Genomic DNA, 19,127 nt, shown 5'->3' on the forward strand with positions numbered 1-19,127 from the left:
CTAGTAGTAACGCAAAAAATGGCTTTGGGGCCAAAAACTAAATCTTTAAGGCCACTTAATTTTTATGAGGAACACAACAAAGCCGATTAATAAAATTCAAAGCTATAAATCAACCGCTTGAAATCAGCAATGCGCTTGGTTCAGATTTACTACACACTGTCCCAGCGTGCTAAGTTGCACACCGCCTTGGCGACGTTTGTTTATAGCCTGTGATCCTGGCGTAAGCTCTTTGAATTCTTCTCAGCCACACTTTTGTAGTGGGGACTTATTTTTTAAATGATTCGCAGCCATGGAAATGCCACACGCGTCAACTAACAGCTCCATTTTCCAGTCAGGTTTCTGAAAGTAGTAATGTGTGAAATATTGTAACATCTGCCTTGTCTGGCTCCATTCTTGACTGCAGTTACCAGAAGAGAGTTGACTTTTTTTTCCCCCTGCTGGGTTCGGTTGCTTATTTTAGAGTCCTTCAGTTGATACTGGAGCCTAAGTTTTAAGGGGTAAAATACAAATCATATGTTTTATTTTGTTATTGATTTCAGTCAAGTTAAGCAAACGTCTCTTTTGATTTCAGGGCAGTGATTTCAGAGTCCTCCACGTATTTTCCATTTAAATGTTCACTATTGCTGTCCTGATGATACAGGTAAACAGGAACCTCTGTGATAGATGTTGCTGTATACGAGGTTGAACGCATGGAGCAGTGCTCGCGCCGTCGCTGGCCGAGCTGCATTTTATATTGCATCCACTGTCTCTTCAGAGCTGCTTGCATCTAAGGTTGACATAAACCATGGAAAGTCATCATTTGTTTGACATTATAAGCTCTGGTTTTATGTATGTTAATGGAAGCAATATTGGAAGTATGTTGCTTTAAAGTTCTTTGATTCTATCAAAAATATCCTAGCCTAACAACTCAGACAGATGAAGGTGCAGTTGAGGCTCATGATGTCAGGTGTCTGTCCCATCTAGCGTTTGTTTGCTTCACAACCATTTCCTGAGTAATATCCGGTGTGGACAGAAAACTCACACCCTGTAATATGGGGCAGGATACTGAGGTCGGCAAGCGGGGGGGCGGGGCCCACTCGCCGACGCGTAAAATGACGCAGGATGATGTCGGGAGGAACTCCCGATGTCACCCCGCCTCATTTCAATTTTCAGGTCGGTGGGAGTGCAACCGAATCAGCTGTGAGCCCACCGACCTGTCAACGGCCAATTAAGGCCATTGAAAAACTGATTCAACTAGTTAATGGACCTGTCCGTCCAACCTTAAGGTTGGTGGACAGGCCGGGAGCCCTGGCGGGCTTCATAAAAAGCATGAAACCTCATCCACGGGTGGGATGAGGTTTCATGTAGGTTTTTAAAAATTTAATAAAAGTTTGAATAAAAGTGATGGACATGTCCCAACTCATGTGACAGTGTCACATGAGGGGACATGTCGGGAAAATTTTATTTTTGTGCATTGACCATTTTTGAATTTGGCGCCGATCTCCCTGAGGCAGCACTTAGCCTCAGGGAGATGAATGTGCTCTTTTGCACGCATGCGCGAAAGAGCGCACTCCTGGCTTAGGGAATCCCCCCCACCTGCTCAGGGAGTGCATAGTGCTTCCTGGTGGATGTCACGCTGGGCGGGCCTTAATTGGCCCACCCACGTAAAATGGCAGCGTGCCCCCGATCGGAGGCGCTCCCGCTGCTGAACTTCCCCCCCAACAGGGGGGAAAATCCTTCCCATGAAATTGGTGCAATGGCTCAGGTATGCCACCAGAAATGTGGCTTCTACTGTTTTCTTGGGTTTCTGCTGGGCTACCCCAGCATAGTCCCAGAGAAAGCAGGTGTTACAGGTTGCAGGGCTATTCCTTTAGATCAGATGAGTTTCGTACTTTCTTTACAGGATGTAGCAGGGGTCCACCATAAGATTTAAGGGCACCTGGCTAATCTTTCTGATAGCAGTCAGTGGGCCCAAAAATCACCAACACTTTGGTTTGAATTTATGTGGAAGGTGGGGTCCTCCTTACCTGGTAAAGAAGTCAGGGGCAAGTTGCCTGCACTTGGCTGGCTCACTCTGCAGCCATTTATCAGCCGTCAGGCTGTCAATTGGCTTGAGATGGGCCTTCATCTGCCCCCAATGGAGAGGAAGCCCCATCTCTGAGAGCTGCTAGCCAATCAAATGAATGTTGGCTCTCTTGTTCAAGCAGCATCACTGGGAGTGGTGGCCACTGCTGGGATTCACGTAGTCCCCTGAAGAAGAACAGCCATGGAGCCCAGACAGAGGTAAGTCCGGGGTATCGACTAGGACCCCTTGGGGTGGGGGACCTCCGATCAGAACAGGTTGCTTTAACAGGAGGCACCACGCCCCGTGCTTGACAGGCTCACCAAGTTTTATTGCGTAGCCTAGACACTTGCTGCTGGCCTTCCCTACTGTGGCAAAATCCAGTTAGTAGTGGGAGGAGACCATTTATTGCCCACTTAAGGGCTTCAAATGGCCCGTGGATGAGCAGCCCTTCCCATCCCCCTCATGTCTTCCCTGCCAAAGGTAAATAAGGGTGGGTGTGGATGGGGGTTGTTAGGTGACAGGTATGGTGCTGCTGCCATGTACCCCATTTTATGCATCCCTCCACCCCCACCAAACATCCTACTGCCAGAGGGAGCGTAAAATCCTGGCTTTTGTGTTTCTGGGTGGCAGCGGGGGGGAAGATGGATGAAGAAAAAAATATAAGCCACTTCATATATACTTCATATATATTTTAGTTTGTTCTTTTTCTCCACATCTGCTACATTGTTAAATTGCTTTGCAACATTTTCAATTATTCCTAAATCACTCATCATTTTCTTGTATTTGAGAGCTGAGCTCTCAATATGTAAGTACTCGTCATTCATTTCCAAGTGCAGCTCATTCATTCCTCAAGAACTCGTTTACTTTTGAAATGCATATTAATGCATACATTGGTGTTTGTTATACATTTGGCTGAGCTTTTGAATTATAATTTCTGAGCAGAGTTGCTCAGAGTTGTTCATTTGAGGGAAGATTGAGAGAGTCTTTTAACTGCTGAGAGGCTTAGGTACAATAGCAGACGGTTGGGTTTCAACTGTAAATGCAAATTTAGAGTACATGGATTTAAAAGTAATAAAATTGAGACTAGAGATGAAGAGAATTCTTTTGCTCAGAGTTTAATTCGATTGACTGCTTCCAAAACAAGTTCAACAATTATTTCTGAAGAAGAGTCATACAGACTCGAAACATTAACTCTGTTTCTGTCTCCACAGATGCTGCCAGACTTGCTGAGCTTTTCCAGCATTTTCTGTTTTAATTTCAGATTTCCAGCATCCGCAGTATTTTGATTTATTTCAATAAGTATCTGACTGAAAACAGGGTTTTAAGTTGCATACATAGAAGTAATCTGGAAGCATTAAAGAAAGGGTTTCTCTGTGGAGTGTAGCAGATCAGAGCTGAAGTGGAGAAGATGTGTTAATATTTTGGAGTTTTACCTGATTACCAGGGGGCATCTCTGTAAAGAAATTTCCCCAGGAAATGAAATGGGAAGGCAGGATTCATGATGAGGTAGATTGTCCATAGTTTCTGGAAGGAAGTTGAATTTAATTTTCTGTTCTTGAGGCATTATTAAGGATTATTTTTACTAATTTTACTGAAGAAGTAGATGTGGAATTTGCAAAACCACAATTTTTGGTCTACTTTATTTTCAATTTGCTTGCGTAATGAGCAAGATGAAAATACTATACTTGTGCAGAAAGATTGCCCATCTAAGGCTATGTTTATGTTAAAGTGACATTCCTTTTGCTGACAACTGTTGTAAATAGGTTAGTAGGAAATCTCATTTAACCCACTGTTTGTGGTTAAAGGTTTCAATAAGAGGATGTTCATCCCCATAATTGGCACATAGAGCAGGAAGCAATATCCTGCATATGCACTGTGCTGCAATCGAGAATGAAATGCTTGATGCTGACTGCCAAAATGTTGCATGCTCAACCAATGACATTCCCCAGCTTGATGAACATAAAATTTCACAGTAAAGTGTTTTGTCATTTATTCATTCCTCAAGTGCTCCTTGTTCATTTTCAAACTCCTTTTTGGGTTTTCCATCTGTTTCTCATTTTCTGTTTTAAAACTAGGCCACTTCAGAAGGCAGCAATAATTAATCATGTATTGTGGGATTGGAGTCAAATGGAGGGGTGGTAGATACCTATTTGATGAACTAGTGGGATTTAACGTTAATTCAGCAGCTTTCATAGTCAATTTTTTTAGTTCTCGCTCACAGGTTAACAGATGTGTTGAAGTTAATTCTCATAAATTACCATGGTGGGATTTATACTCACGTCCTTCTAACTTATTAGTCTATTACTATAACCACAAGGATATCATACCCAAGTACACCTCATTTATTTTCCAAATGTGTTCTTCTCAATCTTTAAGTACTCCTCATTCATTTCCAAGTGCAGCTCATTCATTCCTCAAGCACTCATTTATTTTTTAAATGCATATAATGCATGCGTTGGTGTTTGTTATACATTTGCCAATTGTTCTTAATTTATTCTTCAGGCTTATTTATTTATCTATTTTCCACATACTGCTTGTTCATTCTCTAAGCATCCCCATAATGATTCTCTGTGGACCACTTATTTTTTATATATCTTGGGAGTAATTGTCAATCAATGTCATGTTGAACAGTTTTATGCTAGCTGAAATTTTGGAGAATTGTTTGGTGTGAGATAATAAATAATTTTGCACTTGAATAGTCAAAACACCTTTGTCCTCACACAATTAATCCTTTTTGGATGCACAAGACTTTTTCTTGTGTCTAGTTTAAAAGTAACAGCCTTCACAAGGATTTGGATGTACAAAAATATATTTGTGAGACATTTGTTTTACACTCAATTATATGAACAAATGAAAAGCTACTTCTCATTTAATAGTTTAATCATGATGTCTTGTGGCACAGTGGCTAGCCACCGCCTCTGAGCCAGAAGCTCTGGTTCAAGTCCCATTCCAGGACTTGATGGCCAAGAAAGATGTGTCCATAACATGGCCAAACAGATTGTGTATCAACATACGCTAAAGGTAGGTGGTAAGAGCAGGAGAGATTCCTGGTCAGCCACATGACGAAAATTGAAGCCTCTGCTACCACTATCTATAGCTCCGGACTAAAACATGCATGTAAAAGTGTATGTTGCCACAGCAACTCGGACTCCTTAGGGGGCCAATTGGCTGGATGGTTGCTGCGGATCAGATTGGTGCCGACAGCACAGGGTTCAATACATATTCTGGCTAGGATGGATTCGGGTCCTGCCTCCTTGCCCTACCTGCGGTGGAGGTTGTGGTGCTGTGGGTCGGATCTGCATTTGGGCAGAGAACTGAAGTCTAATCACATTTTTGCAATGCTGTATCACAATAAATTTGTCAAATGTGATATCTCTTTTGTAAAATCATGTTAACCTCATTGCCACCCCAGGCCTCTGTGTGTTGATATCAAGTTTCTTTGCTTTCTAATCTCTCCATCTTTGTCCCATGCCACCATTGCTACTCTTCTCCTTCCTAAATTTCCCACACACATATCTGCTTCTCTAACACCAGGGGCAAGATTTTCAAGTCGTCAGGCGGGCGGGCCTGGGAGTGGCCGGGAAGTGGGTCTGCCACCCACGATTGGTCCCCAACCGCAATTTCACGCTGGCTGGCTAATTAATGGGAGTACGAGCGCAAAAGTCTGCGCATGAGACGGGGAGCGTGCACTGAAAGCTCCTTGAAGGCAGGATGTTGCCTCTGGGAACAGAAGAATTGTAAAACCAAAAATAAAGATTCTGAAAATGTGCAAAACATGTCCCCACAAAGGACTCACTCACATGAACATCTGCCCTTGGATGAGGTTTCCTAAAAAATCTAAAGGCTGCCTGGTCGAAAAATAGGTTTAAATTAATTGATTAATGGCTTTAATAGGCCTCTTAATTGTCAGCGGGCATGCTGCCGACTCCCGCGTGCGCCCACTGATTGAAATATCACACGAGTGCGCGGTGACGTAGGGAAGCTCACCCCACGTCATTGTGCGCTATTTTATACCTGATTGGGTTGGGCGCCTGCCCGCCCGCAGGACATAAAATCCTGCCCCAGGTTTCTACTTTACCCTGTTCCCTTAGTCCATTATTGGCAGCTGCTAATTCAGTTGCTCCAGACTCTGGAATTCTCTCCTCATTCCCCTTTCTCTTGACACCTCTTTCACTACTTTAAAAACCTTCCTCTTTGATTGTACCTTTGTTTTGCCACGCCTGTCTCTTTATTTAGTCTTTCCTTGGACTCAGTGTCCACAATATTCTTTCCCCCTTTATTGAAAGTGCTCTGAGATGCCTTCTTGTATCCACAGAGTGCTGTATAATGGAACCAATTGTTTGGTCCTTTTACTTCTACCACATTTTAGTTATGATTTTTTGTTTTGTGTTACACTTCCAGGCTACCATGATGAGAAGACAGCATAACATCCAGCAGAGTATAGGGTACATCTGCCTGGGTAGTGTTAAATATTCAGGTGCTCCTGTTTACTGTATCTTTATATCAGCATACATTTCTTCTATTTATTGCAGGAAGGCACTATTATAAACTAAACACATAATAACTGCTTATGCACACTGTAATGGATGTGGTTCCTGATGCATCTTTGGCACGTCTTTTTTCACTTACCTCTCCATTAAAGTAGCAAAATATGGTGGCCACTAACAAACCCTGTGGGGAAATAAAATATGCATAAATTAATATGCACAAAAAGACATCATGATGAAGCAACAGAAATAAAAATAACAACATCTTGAATTGATATAGTACCTTTAACATATTAAACCAGCCTAAGGTACTTACTGCCCCAATGCTGCCCCTGGAAGACATATAAAGAGCCCATCATTTTCCGATTTGTGCTGGTTGCTGTCGCTCAGAAACTTTACAATGTATCATAAAGCAAACATATTTTCTAGTGTCTTTAATGGTTTCAATGCCTTCTGGTTGAACAAAACAGAGGACTTGGGAACCTAGGTTTCTAACCTAAATGCTGCCACTGAGACACTGAATATGTTAATCTGGTATTCATTACCTGTGGTGAAAAATAAACCCAGATGTTACTAGACAAACATACCATTGCCAATAATTTATTGTCTAACCAGCAGAAAAGTTTAGAAGTTTTGTTTCTCAATAGGAAAGACTTGTTAGAAAAGAAAGTCAACCTCTGCTAAGGACTAAGCCATGTGTGAGGTCACTGGAAAATCATGGCCACATTTTGTCAAAGAATTAATGAAAATCATAATACCCTGCAAAAACACACAGCCCTTCCCTCATGAAAATTATCCATGCTAACCTCTTTAACTAACTCCTTCCAGTTCCCCCTTTCCCTGCTCCTCCTGGTTCCTGCTAGTCTTGGAACGGAATCTTACTGCATATTACAAGCGGGAATTCTTGTGATGGTTTTGCCAAATCAGGATTTTCTGTCCAGAACATACAGCAGCATTGTAGGAGACTAGAGCAGCACTAGAGCAGTAAGGGGCAAATTAGGAAAGACTGGTTCTGCGAACTGGAGTGGGAATCGTTAAGGAAAGGCAAAGGAGGAGAGGGTACATTGTGAACCTGTGTAAGGGCAAGAGTAGTAGTGTGGCCCATGTAGGCTGCAGGATTCTAATTAGGGCTAACTTAATATAAATTACATTACTATGGGTACCTAAATTGCCTTCAACAAACTGAAAACATATTTAGAAAGCAGCCCAGTGGCATACCTGGTAATGCACAAATATGTGCATAATATAGTCATAAATTTCTCCAGCAAGTCGGTTTTCTGGTCTCCAAGGAATAATGACAAACTGAATTCCCAGCAGTGGCACAAGTATTAAAGTTGCTCTGACAGCCTTCATGTACATATTGGTTTCTGTGCGGTGTGTATCTCTCAACTTTGTAACCAGGACACGCACTATGTTGAGCAAGAAGAAAAGGTTCACCTGCGAATGACCGGGAAGCAATTCTCTATCAGTAAGACAATGGTGAGACATGAGACAAATCCAAATTTCAGGGTTAGGTTTTGACTTTAGATGCTTTATTGTTTGCAAGAAATAAACAGATTTGTTTTTGTTAGAAGAAGATTCTACAGAAGTATTTAGCTCAGTGATATTGAACAGATTGACAAAAATGCAAATATGTGAAGCAAATGCATATAAACATAAGTACGATAATATGAAGGGAAAGAAAAGACCACCAGGCCCATTTGTGTCCTCATATCTGTTAGATAGTGCAATCTCATGTGCCGCCTTCCCTAAACACTGGTAATGCCAGTTCCTGGGAAAAGGCAAAAACAAAAATACTTATTTCTTCAACTCCCTAAGGCAATCAAACAAGCTCCAGGAGACCATGATTATCGATGATGAACCAGGAGGCATGCTCAACTATATTATACATACACACTTATCTAAACATACCAGAGAAACACATAAATTGACATGCTCTTGTGCATGAGAAAGTAAAAATATTAATTTTTTTGATGATAAAATAGAGATGTTAAGATTGTAAGGGTGTAGTTCAGAGTTAAACCTTTACTGTCATAATTACAGCAAAGAAAGTTTTGACTTCATAAAGTGATTTTCAATACCTCTGGACATTATTCCAAAGCACTATATTACCAATGAAACACTTTTTAAACTGTAGCCAGTGTTGTGATATACACCACAATAACATAACAGCCAATTTGTGCATAGCAAGCTCCCATAAACAGCAATTGATATTGATCAGACAATCTGTTTTAATGATGTTGATTGAGGAATAAATATTGGCCAGGACATAAGCAATAACTCTTCTGCAAAATTGGACCATGGAATTCTTTTTACATTCACGTGAGAGAGACAGAGCCAAAGTTTAATTTGTCTTCTGAAAGGCAGCTAGCATATCTAACAATGTAGCACTCCCTCAGCATTGCATTGGAGTGACAGCCTAGTTTTAAGTGCAACTTGAATCCACAACCCTCTGGCTCAGAGGCAAGTATGCTATTAATCAAGCCACTACTGGTACTATGAATAATGTATACATTTATTCAATAATATTTGGAGTTTCTGGAAATATTTTGCAGAATTTTCCCTCAGGTGATTCACTGAATGGGATGGAATTGAAGATATCTATTACCTATGGCTCATCTATGAAAGGAGTAATCTGATAGTTTGAATGGTTTATGAATGGTTTCCAATTGAATAAGATTTATATCCTTGCCAAACTTACATTAAATTTTTTCAAAGTCAATAATTAGTGACTACATTTAACACCAACACGTGAATAAAGTATAATTTTGTTCCGAGCACTTTATTACTTTGCAAATATTTGAAGCAAACTTATTTGAACATAGGCTGGGATTTTACACTAGGTGGAGGGATAATGTTGGCAGAAACAGAAGTGGTTGGTGCTTGTCCTCCCGCCCAGTCGTATGGGCCCGTTAAGTGCTAGGCATCCACTAATAGCAAAGTGGCAGGACTGCCAGAAATTAGGAGGCCCAGGGCGGAGTTGGTGGTGAGGACTTGGGTGGGTGCGGGGTTGCTGACAACGGAGCAGCTGCCATCAAGCAGCTTAAATGGCAGGGTGCAGCAGGGTAACAGAGGGAGAGCAGTGCCAGGGAATTCAGTAAAAAACTATTTCAGACAGAAGGGCTACCATGATCCTTGCCAACCACAGTACTCCTGAGGCACTTACCGTGATTGTTGACTCTCTCCATTCCTTCACACACTGCTACAGATTGCTATCCGGAAAAATGACTGCCTACCTGGAGCAATGGCAGAGGCACAGACATGGGGGCCCACACGGTTCGATGATGACTCCCTGTGTGCCCTCGTTCAGGCTGTGACCGAACGTGGGAGATTCTCCTCTCGCATGATGGGAAGAGGAGACACCCCTACCTGACCAAGAAAGCCTGGATAGAAGTTGCAGAGGCCAGTAGCCATGGGGTCATCCATAGGATCTGGATGTAAAAGGCTGAATGACCTTCACTGCTGCAACGATGAGTAAGAATCCAAACTCTCAGTGTGAGTGGACAACAATGGGGGGGGGTCAGCATGCATTGTGCACGGGAGGTGTTAGCCAGGAGAGTAGATGAGTGCTCCCTGCATTCCCGCAATGACACTCATGGAGCATTGACACCCTGCCAGGCTTTTGAAGGTGGGAAATGGGGGGTGGTGGGTGGTGAAGCAAACATGGTAAGGGTTGTGTGATGCAACATGGAGGAGAGAAGCACCAGAGCCTGTAGGAACCAACCTGAGGCATTGAGCCTTCAAGAAATGGAACTAATCATTGCTCTATTGTCTTCACAGGAGAAGAGGGAAAACAACAAGCATGAGAAGATGAGGACTGGTGGGGGAGCGCCAAAGTGGCAATGCTGACAAAGACGGAGGAGGACATCCTAGATCTGGCCAATAAACAGGGGAGCAGATCAGTTGGATGAGGAGAGGACAGAGTTAGTGCCGGGGTGGTGATCAGCCGAGGAAACTCTTAGCGGGCCCTCTGGGATGGTGGAGTGTGTTTGGGATGGAGGGAGAGAAGGGTGTGTGTGGCAATGGCTGGAGATGAACACCACCATGACAAGCGCCAATGGTGGAACTTCTCTGTCTTAGATGCAGCAATATTTTCTCACTCTTCATCTGAAGTGTTGAGTGGTAGTCAACTTCCTGCTCTCTTCAACAGGTCAGTCCTTGGCCCCAGCAGTCACCATCCACTAGGGACTGGTATTGATCTCTGAGGAAGAGAAGGGGATCTTAGAGGGTACACTGTCCCATCCTCACTCCATACCTTCCACAAGCTCAGATACTAGCCCCCCGCTGGGTATGCGTGTGTCAGCCGATATGTTACCGCACAAGCACTGGACCAGCTGCTGGAAGCTGTGACAGTCTAGGTCTCTGACACTTAGAGGAGTGTGGGAGACCACGAAGATGCTGAACTTCAGGCGGATGACAAGCCTGTGGAGTCATTCGTGAGGCAGCAGATGTTGGATGCCCAAAGGGAAATGCGTGAAGATCTGGTGGAAATCCCAGAGGGTATGAGCACCCTGGCAAGGACAGAGGAGCAGTCCATCCAAGCCATGAGTGCTGTGATCTCCCTCTCATCTGCACGTGTGATTTCCTCCGCAGAGAGTTTGGTGACTCTCATGGAGAGCCAGAAGCAGCAGTACATTCAGGGGATGTTGGGTTTACGTTCAGACCTGCAAGCACTCACCTCATCACTGAGCTCAGCCAACCCCTCTTAGGCAGTCCCTCAGGATCGAGGATGACTTGCTTCCACTCCAGTTTGATGGCTTCCGAGATGGCTGATAAGTTCAATGTGCAAACTGCAGACTCTACCACATATGGAGTGATGCTTGGAGGGTCAGGTAGATTAGATGTTTGGAGGTTTGTGCGCTCTCTCTGATGCTTAGACTTTGCCTCTGCATGCTCCTGAAAAATTCTCTCGACGTTTTCAGCGCCTTCCCAAATAAACCTTTTCCATTTTGGACAGTCACAAGCCAGGGATTCCCATGAATTGGCGAGGATGTTTGGCCTCTTTAGGGATGCTTTGAGGACATTCCGAATACATTTCTGCCACGGCTGAGTTTCAAGTAGAGCAGTTGTGTTTGGGGTCTGGTGTCAGGCATAAGAATGACATGCCCTGCCTGGTGGAGCTGGTTTTGAGTGATTAGCACCTCAATGTTGGACAAGTTGGCTTGGGAGAGGATGTTACTGTTGGATCGTCTTTCTGGCCACTGGATTTGGAGGATCCTGCAAAGGCATCGCCGGGAGTACTTCTCTTGTGATTTGAGATGCCTGCTGTAGGTTGTTCAGGATCACTGCTGCCCGGTAAAGCATGATCTTAGTTTTGAGGCGGGATCCTGGTCCTCAAATATTCCTTCCCTGGCACATTGGAGGTGATGATGAATTTCGTCATCTATGTCTGCTATTGTTGAGAGGATGCTCCTAAGATATGGAAAATGGTCCACATGATCTCTCCACTGATGAGGAGAAACCTTTTCCTCTCAGAGGGTCACGAGACTTTGGAACTCACTTCCTCAAAAGGCAGTGGAAGCAGGGTCTTTGAGTATTTTTAAGGCAGAGCTAGATAGATTTTTGATAAGCAGAGAGGTGAAAGGTTATCAGGGGTAGGTGGGAATGTGGAGTTGAGGTTACAATCAGATCAGTCATGATCTTATTCAATGGCAGAGCAGGTTCGAGAGGCTAAGTGGCCTACTCCAGCTCTTAATTCATAGGTTTGTATGTCCGTATTAAATGAATGTCACCTGTTATGATTGTGTCATCTTTGTGAGGGGTTTCTCACCTACATGATAAGGGTAGCAAGACCATCACCACTTCCAATGGACTTCAGAGATTCTCTCAATGAGAGATGTGGTAATGTGGGCCTTTAGGATTTTGGCAGCATGTTACCAATTGGGGTTGATGGACAGAAGATGCCGTTTAGTTACTCCTCATGGGGATAGGATTCCAGGTCTTTATGTGAATTGTCTTATTATCAGGGACTCCCATGTCTTCCTGGCACCCACTCTTTGCTGACCCCCATGTGGTGCAGCATGCTGCTCTGCATCCTGATGTTCCTCATCTGAGTCATTGTTTGTGTCACAAAGAGATATTAATGTGTATAGTATTATTGGAAATTATTTTTAAAAATAGAATTCTAGTGGGGGTGTGTGTGCCTGTGTGTGTCTTAATTGGATTAAAGCTAGTTAGTCAGGGTGCTTTGATGCATACTAGTTTTGAGATGTTAATTGGGTGAACAGTAAGGTAAAGTGTTCATTTGCATTTGTTGAATAAACCATTCAAGACTGCGGGTAAAATCTTGCACATAGCTAGAAGAAGCCAAACAATGTGCTTACTTTTTCAGCTTACTAATAAAATTGATGCTATGAAAAGGGTTTTATTGTTAGAAGAGCTGAAGTTCAAAAGGCCTAGTGATACAATGGAAAATTTACATTCAAAGGTATATAAAAAAAGGAATTTGTGTGTAAGGTAGAGGCATTTAAGACCTAACCAGCCTGTATGCCTCCCACCAACTTGCAAAGGAACCTAATTTGGAATTCATAAGGTCAAATGTGCTTTGCTAGGTGTCTATTTAAATTCTATGGGTTATTTTTGCCTTCGTGGAAATTTACCTGGGGGTGATTAATTTGGGGATTTGTTAAAAAGTTATCATAGTTGTAATTTGTAGCCATGTGTATGTGTTTAATTTGTTGTTAAGTTAATAAATATTTAATTTAGTTTCATATAAAAACCATGAGACTTAGTGGTCTTATTCCTGCTGAATTCAAATTCTGCATCTCAAAATTACACATTGCAAAAATGGATTATTACAGTTGTTTCAAGTTCCCCTCTGGGATTTGAACAACTCAACCTTTACCACCAGCTGTGTTATAATAGTTTGATTCCTCATCTGAGGAGGTTTGACAGTGAACAATGTCCTCATCTGCCAGTTCTTCCCCCAACTGCAATGCCAAGTTGTGTAGCATGCAGCAAATGACAACGAGGGAGACCCCAGTTGGTATATACTGCAGGGTGCCAACAGATTGGTCCAGGTGTTGGAATCTCATTCTTAGAAGGTCAAGGGCTCTCTCAGTAGTTGCCCTGGTAGAAGCGTGGCTAGTGTTGTATCGTTCCTCAGCATAAGAACACAAATGCCTGACCGGCTTCTTGAGCCATTTCTTTAACGGATGGCGTTTGTCTCCAAGTAATGCAGCAGCTGTGGTACCTGGGGGTGCCTGAGGATATAAGCATCATGGCCACTCCCAGGACACCATGCATGCACCTGCAGGGTCCACAGATGGTGGTCACATACAATCTGCACATTCAGGGAGTGAAACCCCTTTAGGTTGACAAACTTCCCTGGCAGTCCCACAGGTGCATTGATGGACTCATGCGTGCAATAGATTGCTCTTTGCTCTCTTGGCTAGGCTGTCCTCATCAGTGGTCAGCTTGATGAGGTTATCCACTCTCCTGAACAATGCATCAGTAACAAGCCTGATACAACGATGGGTTGCTGAATGTGATATGTCACAGAGATCTTTGGCTGAACCTTGAAATGATCCCAAGGCATAGAAATCGAAGGCAATCGTAACCTTCAGAGCCACAGGCATCGGGATGACTACCTGCACAGTTGGAGCTTATTTCTCCTGCAAGCATGTCATAAATAGAGTGAGTGCTTCTGTGGAGAGCGGCAGCCAGTTAAGACACTGGCACTCAGACATCATGAGGTAATTTCAGCACTGCTTGTAGATCCTACCTCAGGGTAAGCTCTTCTCACAGTCCTCTCTGTGCCCTCTGTTACCATGCTGCTCAGATGGCTGGTCAGTAGCTCTCCTCTTCGTCCTCCCTCACTCTGTAAATCATATTGATGGCCTTGCGCAAAGTTGTATCTGGTGGCAGATCCTCTTTTCAAATATTTGTAGAGATTACTAAGGTTGTTCAACAGTATACAAAATGATACATTTTATACAAAATTAGGATCAGCTGGATTAAACTAGCACAAAGATGAGATTGTTTTTTCATTTTAATCTGGGTTAATAGCTTGATATAGAAATAGAATGAAGCAGCAGAATCCTAACAAAACCCTTTCTGCTGAACACATTACAAATGCTCTTTTTGTAGATTTTTAAAATGCGGTTCCGGTGCCTGGACCGGTCTGGTGGAGCCCTGCAATACAGTCCGCAGAGGGTGTCACGCATCGTCATCACCTGCTGCCCCCTTTACAACCTGGCGCTGCAACGGGGTGAGGACCTGGCTGAGGAGGAGATGGGGGAGCTGCACGTCTCCTCCGATGAGGAGGATGCCAACAGGGATGAGAGTGAGGGAGTCCTCAGTGGTGACGGTGATGGGGATGAGGCTCTCACACTGGCTAGATGAGGCAGGCGCGCTTGGGAGACCCTCAGCTGCTAGATTTGTGGATGATGATGACGACATGCAGTGAGGTGTTCCCATAGATCCTTGCATTGCAGTTGTGAATGTTTGGCTCCAGTCTGGCTTATGACCACATCAATACCCTCTGAGAGAATGCTCCTGTCATGGAGATGCAGTGGAGGCCCTAATAGTTGCTTGGTCTCAGGAGGATGATGACAACATGTAGTGAGGACATTCCTTAGATCTTCACATAGCCTCTGAGAATGTCTGACTCCTGTCTGGCTAAGGGCAGCTCACTTGTGTTCCATAATCAGGGCCATCTCAGAGATGCAGCCATGAAACTTTAGATGCATCTGATGCTGTGTCTGCCTTCAGCACCTCAGCCCTTCAGGAGCTGGTGCACAGCATCACTGGTCACAGATGCTGGTGTGATGGGGACCAGCCCCACCTTAAAGGTGCTGAGCACACAGAGAGTATGAGAGAACTCTGGCGCCTGTAATGTTTCCAGGGAGCGTGAGGCTGGACCATCACTGTGGTCTGAAGTCTGCACAGAGCACAGGTTAGAGGCCCTGGACTGAGACACCTGCCTTTTACCTTGTGCCGAAAGGTTTCACATCTGAGTGACAAAAGCACTGCTCATCAGAACAAGGAGCCACAGGCAGGGTGATATTCTTGGGAGTTTATAGACAATAATGGACAGTATGTACAAGTGATCACCACCCGTGCCCAGGCTGTGCAGTTACTTTTACCTAAATTCCCTAACCCTGACGCTACATCTTTGTGTTTCCCGGACATCCACAGCAGAGGTGGAGGCAGCCTGCTGACTTTGGTTGGCGTCCTCTGGAGGGCCGAGACTTGGAGAGCCCCAGTCTGCTTTCAGGGTCCTGCTGTGTGGTAGGGGCACCCTCCTTGGCCTGTGAAGCTGGATCTGGGGAGGTCACAGGAAGATGGGATTCGGTTGGGCTGGTTACTCCCAGATTCACCTGAGTGGATGGCTCTGGAGTGTACACCTGCTGATCCTCCTCCCTGTGTCTCATGTCAGTGGTAGGGAAATTATTGGAGAAGATTCTGAAGGAAGGAATCTATCTCCACTTGGAGAGGCAAGGTTTGATCAGGGATAGTCAGCATGGCTTTGTCAGAGGGAGGTCACGCCTAACAAATTTGATTGAATTTTTTGAGGAGGTGGCCAGGTGTGTAGATGAGGGTAGTGTAGTTGATGTAGTTTATATGGATTTCAGCAAAGCCTTTGACAAGGTCCCACATGGGAGACTTATAAAGATGGCAAAGGCACATGGGATACAGGGTAATTTGATAAGGTGGATTCAAAATTGGCTTAGTTGTAGGAGGCAGAGGGTGATGACAGAAGGATGCTTTAGTGACTGGAAGCCAGTGTCCAATAGCGTACCACAGGGATCTGTGCTGGGTCCCCTATTTTTTGTCATTTATATTAACGACATAGATGACTATGTGGGGGGTAGGATTAGTAATTTTGCGGATGACACAAAGATTGGCCGGGTGGTTAACAGTGAGGTTGAGCGTCTTGGGCTACAGGAAGATATAGACGGGATGGTCAAATGGGCAGATAAGTGGCAGATGGAATTTAACCCTGAAAAGTGTGAGGTGATACAGTAATTTGACAAGGAAGTATTCAATGAATGGCATGGCAGTAGGAAGTTCTGAGGAACAAAGGGACCTTGGCGTGTGTGTCCATAGATCTCTGAAGGCAGAGGGGCATGTTAGTGGGGTGGTGAAAAAGGCATATGGGACACTTGCCTTTATCAATCGAGGCATAGAATACATAAGTAGGGAGGTCATGTTGGAGTTGTATAGAACCTTGATGAGGCCACAGCTGGAGTACTGTGTACAGTTCTGGTCGCCACATTATAGGAAGGTTGTGATTGCACTGGAGGGCATGCAGAGGAGATTCACCAGGATGTTGCCTGGGATGAAACATTTAAGTTATGAAGGGAGGTTGGATAGACTTGGGTTGTTTTCATTGGAGCAGAGAAGACTGAGGGTCTCTTCTGCACTGTGATTCTGTGATTCTATGGGCACCCGAGGGCCCCTGGCTGACTCCATGAGCGGAAGGGGTAGCTGGAGTGAGATCGAGCTGCCCCTCTCGCGTACAAACTGTTGGAGGCCAACTATGGCATCAGCGATGGAGTTAAGCCCACGCAGCAGTACTAGAGTGACATCCTGGACCAGGTCTCCATGGCAGCCGTCGTCCTGCCAGTGTTGACCTCGGTGCGTTGCAATGCCGGCGCTATCACCTCAGCCTGAAGACAGACGGAATCCTCCATTGTGCCTTGCAATCTAAGGGTGCAGCAGACATCCCGTCCTGCTGTTCCCAAGCTTGCCTTTGCAGCTCCAGTAACCGTGACATGACCGAGTCCAGAGGCTTGGCATCTGACTTGGACACAGCAATGTTCTGGCCTCCAGCAGTCCTCCGAGTGCTGGGGACTTGGGAAATCCCTGCCGCCGCCTGCTGTGGATCAGAACGTGTGATGTCCTCACCACATTGTGGTCCCGAGGCTACTCTAAAGCTATGTCCCATACAGGTGTATATTTCTGAGCTGGTGGAGGGTGTGGGTGAGCACTGTGATGGGACTTCAGGGCGGGTGCCTTCAGATTCCTCTTTAGAGGTTTCTTCGGGGCTTGGTTAGAGGCCCTGGGTCACAAACTCTGTTGGCTGTTTGGCAGATGTGCCTGCGAAAGCAAGGGGAGATAATTAGTACATGATAGTGGCCTGTGAAAGAGGACACATCACTCACAGGTTGTCTGATGGATGTTGCACTGCTGGATCCGCACTTGGTAGAGCAGCGCCGACCTCACCATCAACACAGGACTGGCCCCGGTCATCGCTGGCCAGCTGGATGGCTCTGTTTTCAAATTCTGTCAGAACTTTGATCTCCTGCATCCCTCCACCTGCCTGCAACCTTTCCCTCCTGTTGTGAGCCAGTTTGTGCTGCATGGATAGAGATGGGGAGAGTGTATCAGGATGCCTGCTGGGCCAGATGATAAGTATGCCTGGCCTGTGTGGGTGGTGAGTGGTCCCATGGGCGGGATGAGGACAAGGACGGTGTGTGTGATAGAGCGAATGGTGATGTCCCTTGCACTGGCAATGAGTGAGGGCCCTTTCGATGTGTGATGGGTTTGTGAGTGTGTGAGTTGGGAGTGATGAAAAGGGTGACTTACCCTGGGGGAATGGGGGAGATCATTCATCCTTTTGTGGCACAGGGTGGCTGTCCTCCTCTGCAGGGCATTTGCACTGACCACTGCTGCCGCTGCCTCCTAAGCAATCCTGTGGCCAAAGTGAGGAGACAGCACATCCTGGCGGGTTTCCACAACACCCAGCAGTTGCTCAAGAGACCTATCGTTGAAGAGGGGGGCTGCAGTCTTTTTTCCTTTGCTGGCCATGTCTCCCAGGCAGCGGTGGTGAGCAGCTGGCGATGAGCGCTTTGCTGGCAGCTGCCTTTTAAAGATGGCGGCTGGTGTGATGCAACACGCTGATGATGGGCGGGCGAATGAGACCCCACTTGCCATGGAAATGGCATGTTTCGTGGGAGTGAATAAATAATGAGGTGGGCTCAGGACGATACGGCGTGAAAACCCCGCCATTTACGTCAACGGGTAGCACTCCATTTTACCCGCCTGCTACTGCACTTAGTGCATTCCTGGGAAAATTCCGCCCATGGAGGGAGTTGTTGCAGCATAGAATATTTTGTCACAGGAGGTAGTTGAGGTAGAGAGCTTTGCATCTTTTAGGCAGAGGTAGCTCTCACTCCGTAGGTTGCGTCCCATCTCTCACCACTCAGCTCCTGAGCCCTCACTCACAGTGAGAGATTGGGAGCAAGAAGCAGCAAACAGGAAGGTCAACCAGCGGATGGGTCAGAAAACAAGAGGATTGGTGACACGCGGCAGGGTTACTGAGTGGAAGAGCTGGCTGGTGGGATGGTTGGCCAGTGGGACAGTGGGAAACCTGACTGGGGGTGACCTGAAGGGTCAGGTAGCAGGAGAGGTGAGGAGCAGAACAGGCAGCAAGTGGGAGGTAAGTAGAAAGAGTTAGCATATCTCTCTTATATTTTAAAATTTATTTTATTTTAAAATTTCTTTTGTTTATGACTATAGTAATTCGCCAATGTACAGTATTTAAACTTACAGGGTATAATGTTTTAAAAATTTTCTGATGGGAAAGGTACTACCGAACCTAACTAAAGCTTTAACCTTGGCTATAGCGATTCAATTAAAATTGTTTTATT

The 19,127-nt window shown here is 45.0% G+C and overlaps 1 protein-coding gene across 3 annotated transcripts in view; it reads right to left on the bottom strand.

Annotated features, from left to right (window-relative positions):
• Positions 1-490: 490 nt before the first annotated feature.
• The window catches only part of calcr (calcitonin receptor), a 418,788-nt gene continuing 400,151 nt past the window's right edge, over positions 491-19,127 (bottom strand). For all 3 annotated transcript variants that reach the window (XM_078538749.1, XM_078538748.1, XM_078538750.1), the window contains 3 exons: positions 7,750-7,968; positions 6,674-6,715; positions 491-766 (listed from right to left, as the gene is read on the bottom strand). In XM_078538749.1, coding sequence (XP_078394875.1) covers positions 545-766; positions 6,674-6,715; positions 7,750-7,968 — 483 coding nt within the window. In that variant the 3' untranslated portion in view covers positions 491-544. The remainder of the gene's footprint in view (positions 767-6,673; positions 6,716-7,749; positions 7,969-19,127) is intronic.

The sequence above is a fragment of the Cetorhinus maximus genome, chromosome 3 (assembly GCF_964194155.1).
Source record: "Cetorhinus maximus chromosome 3, sCetMax3.hap1.1, whole genome shotgun sequence".
Taxonomy (NCBI): Eukaryota; Metazoa; Chordata; class Chondrichthyes; order Lamniformes; family Cetorhinidae; genus Cetorhinus; species Cetorhinus maximus.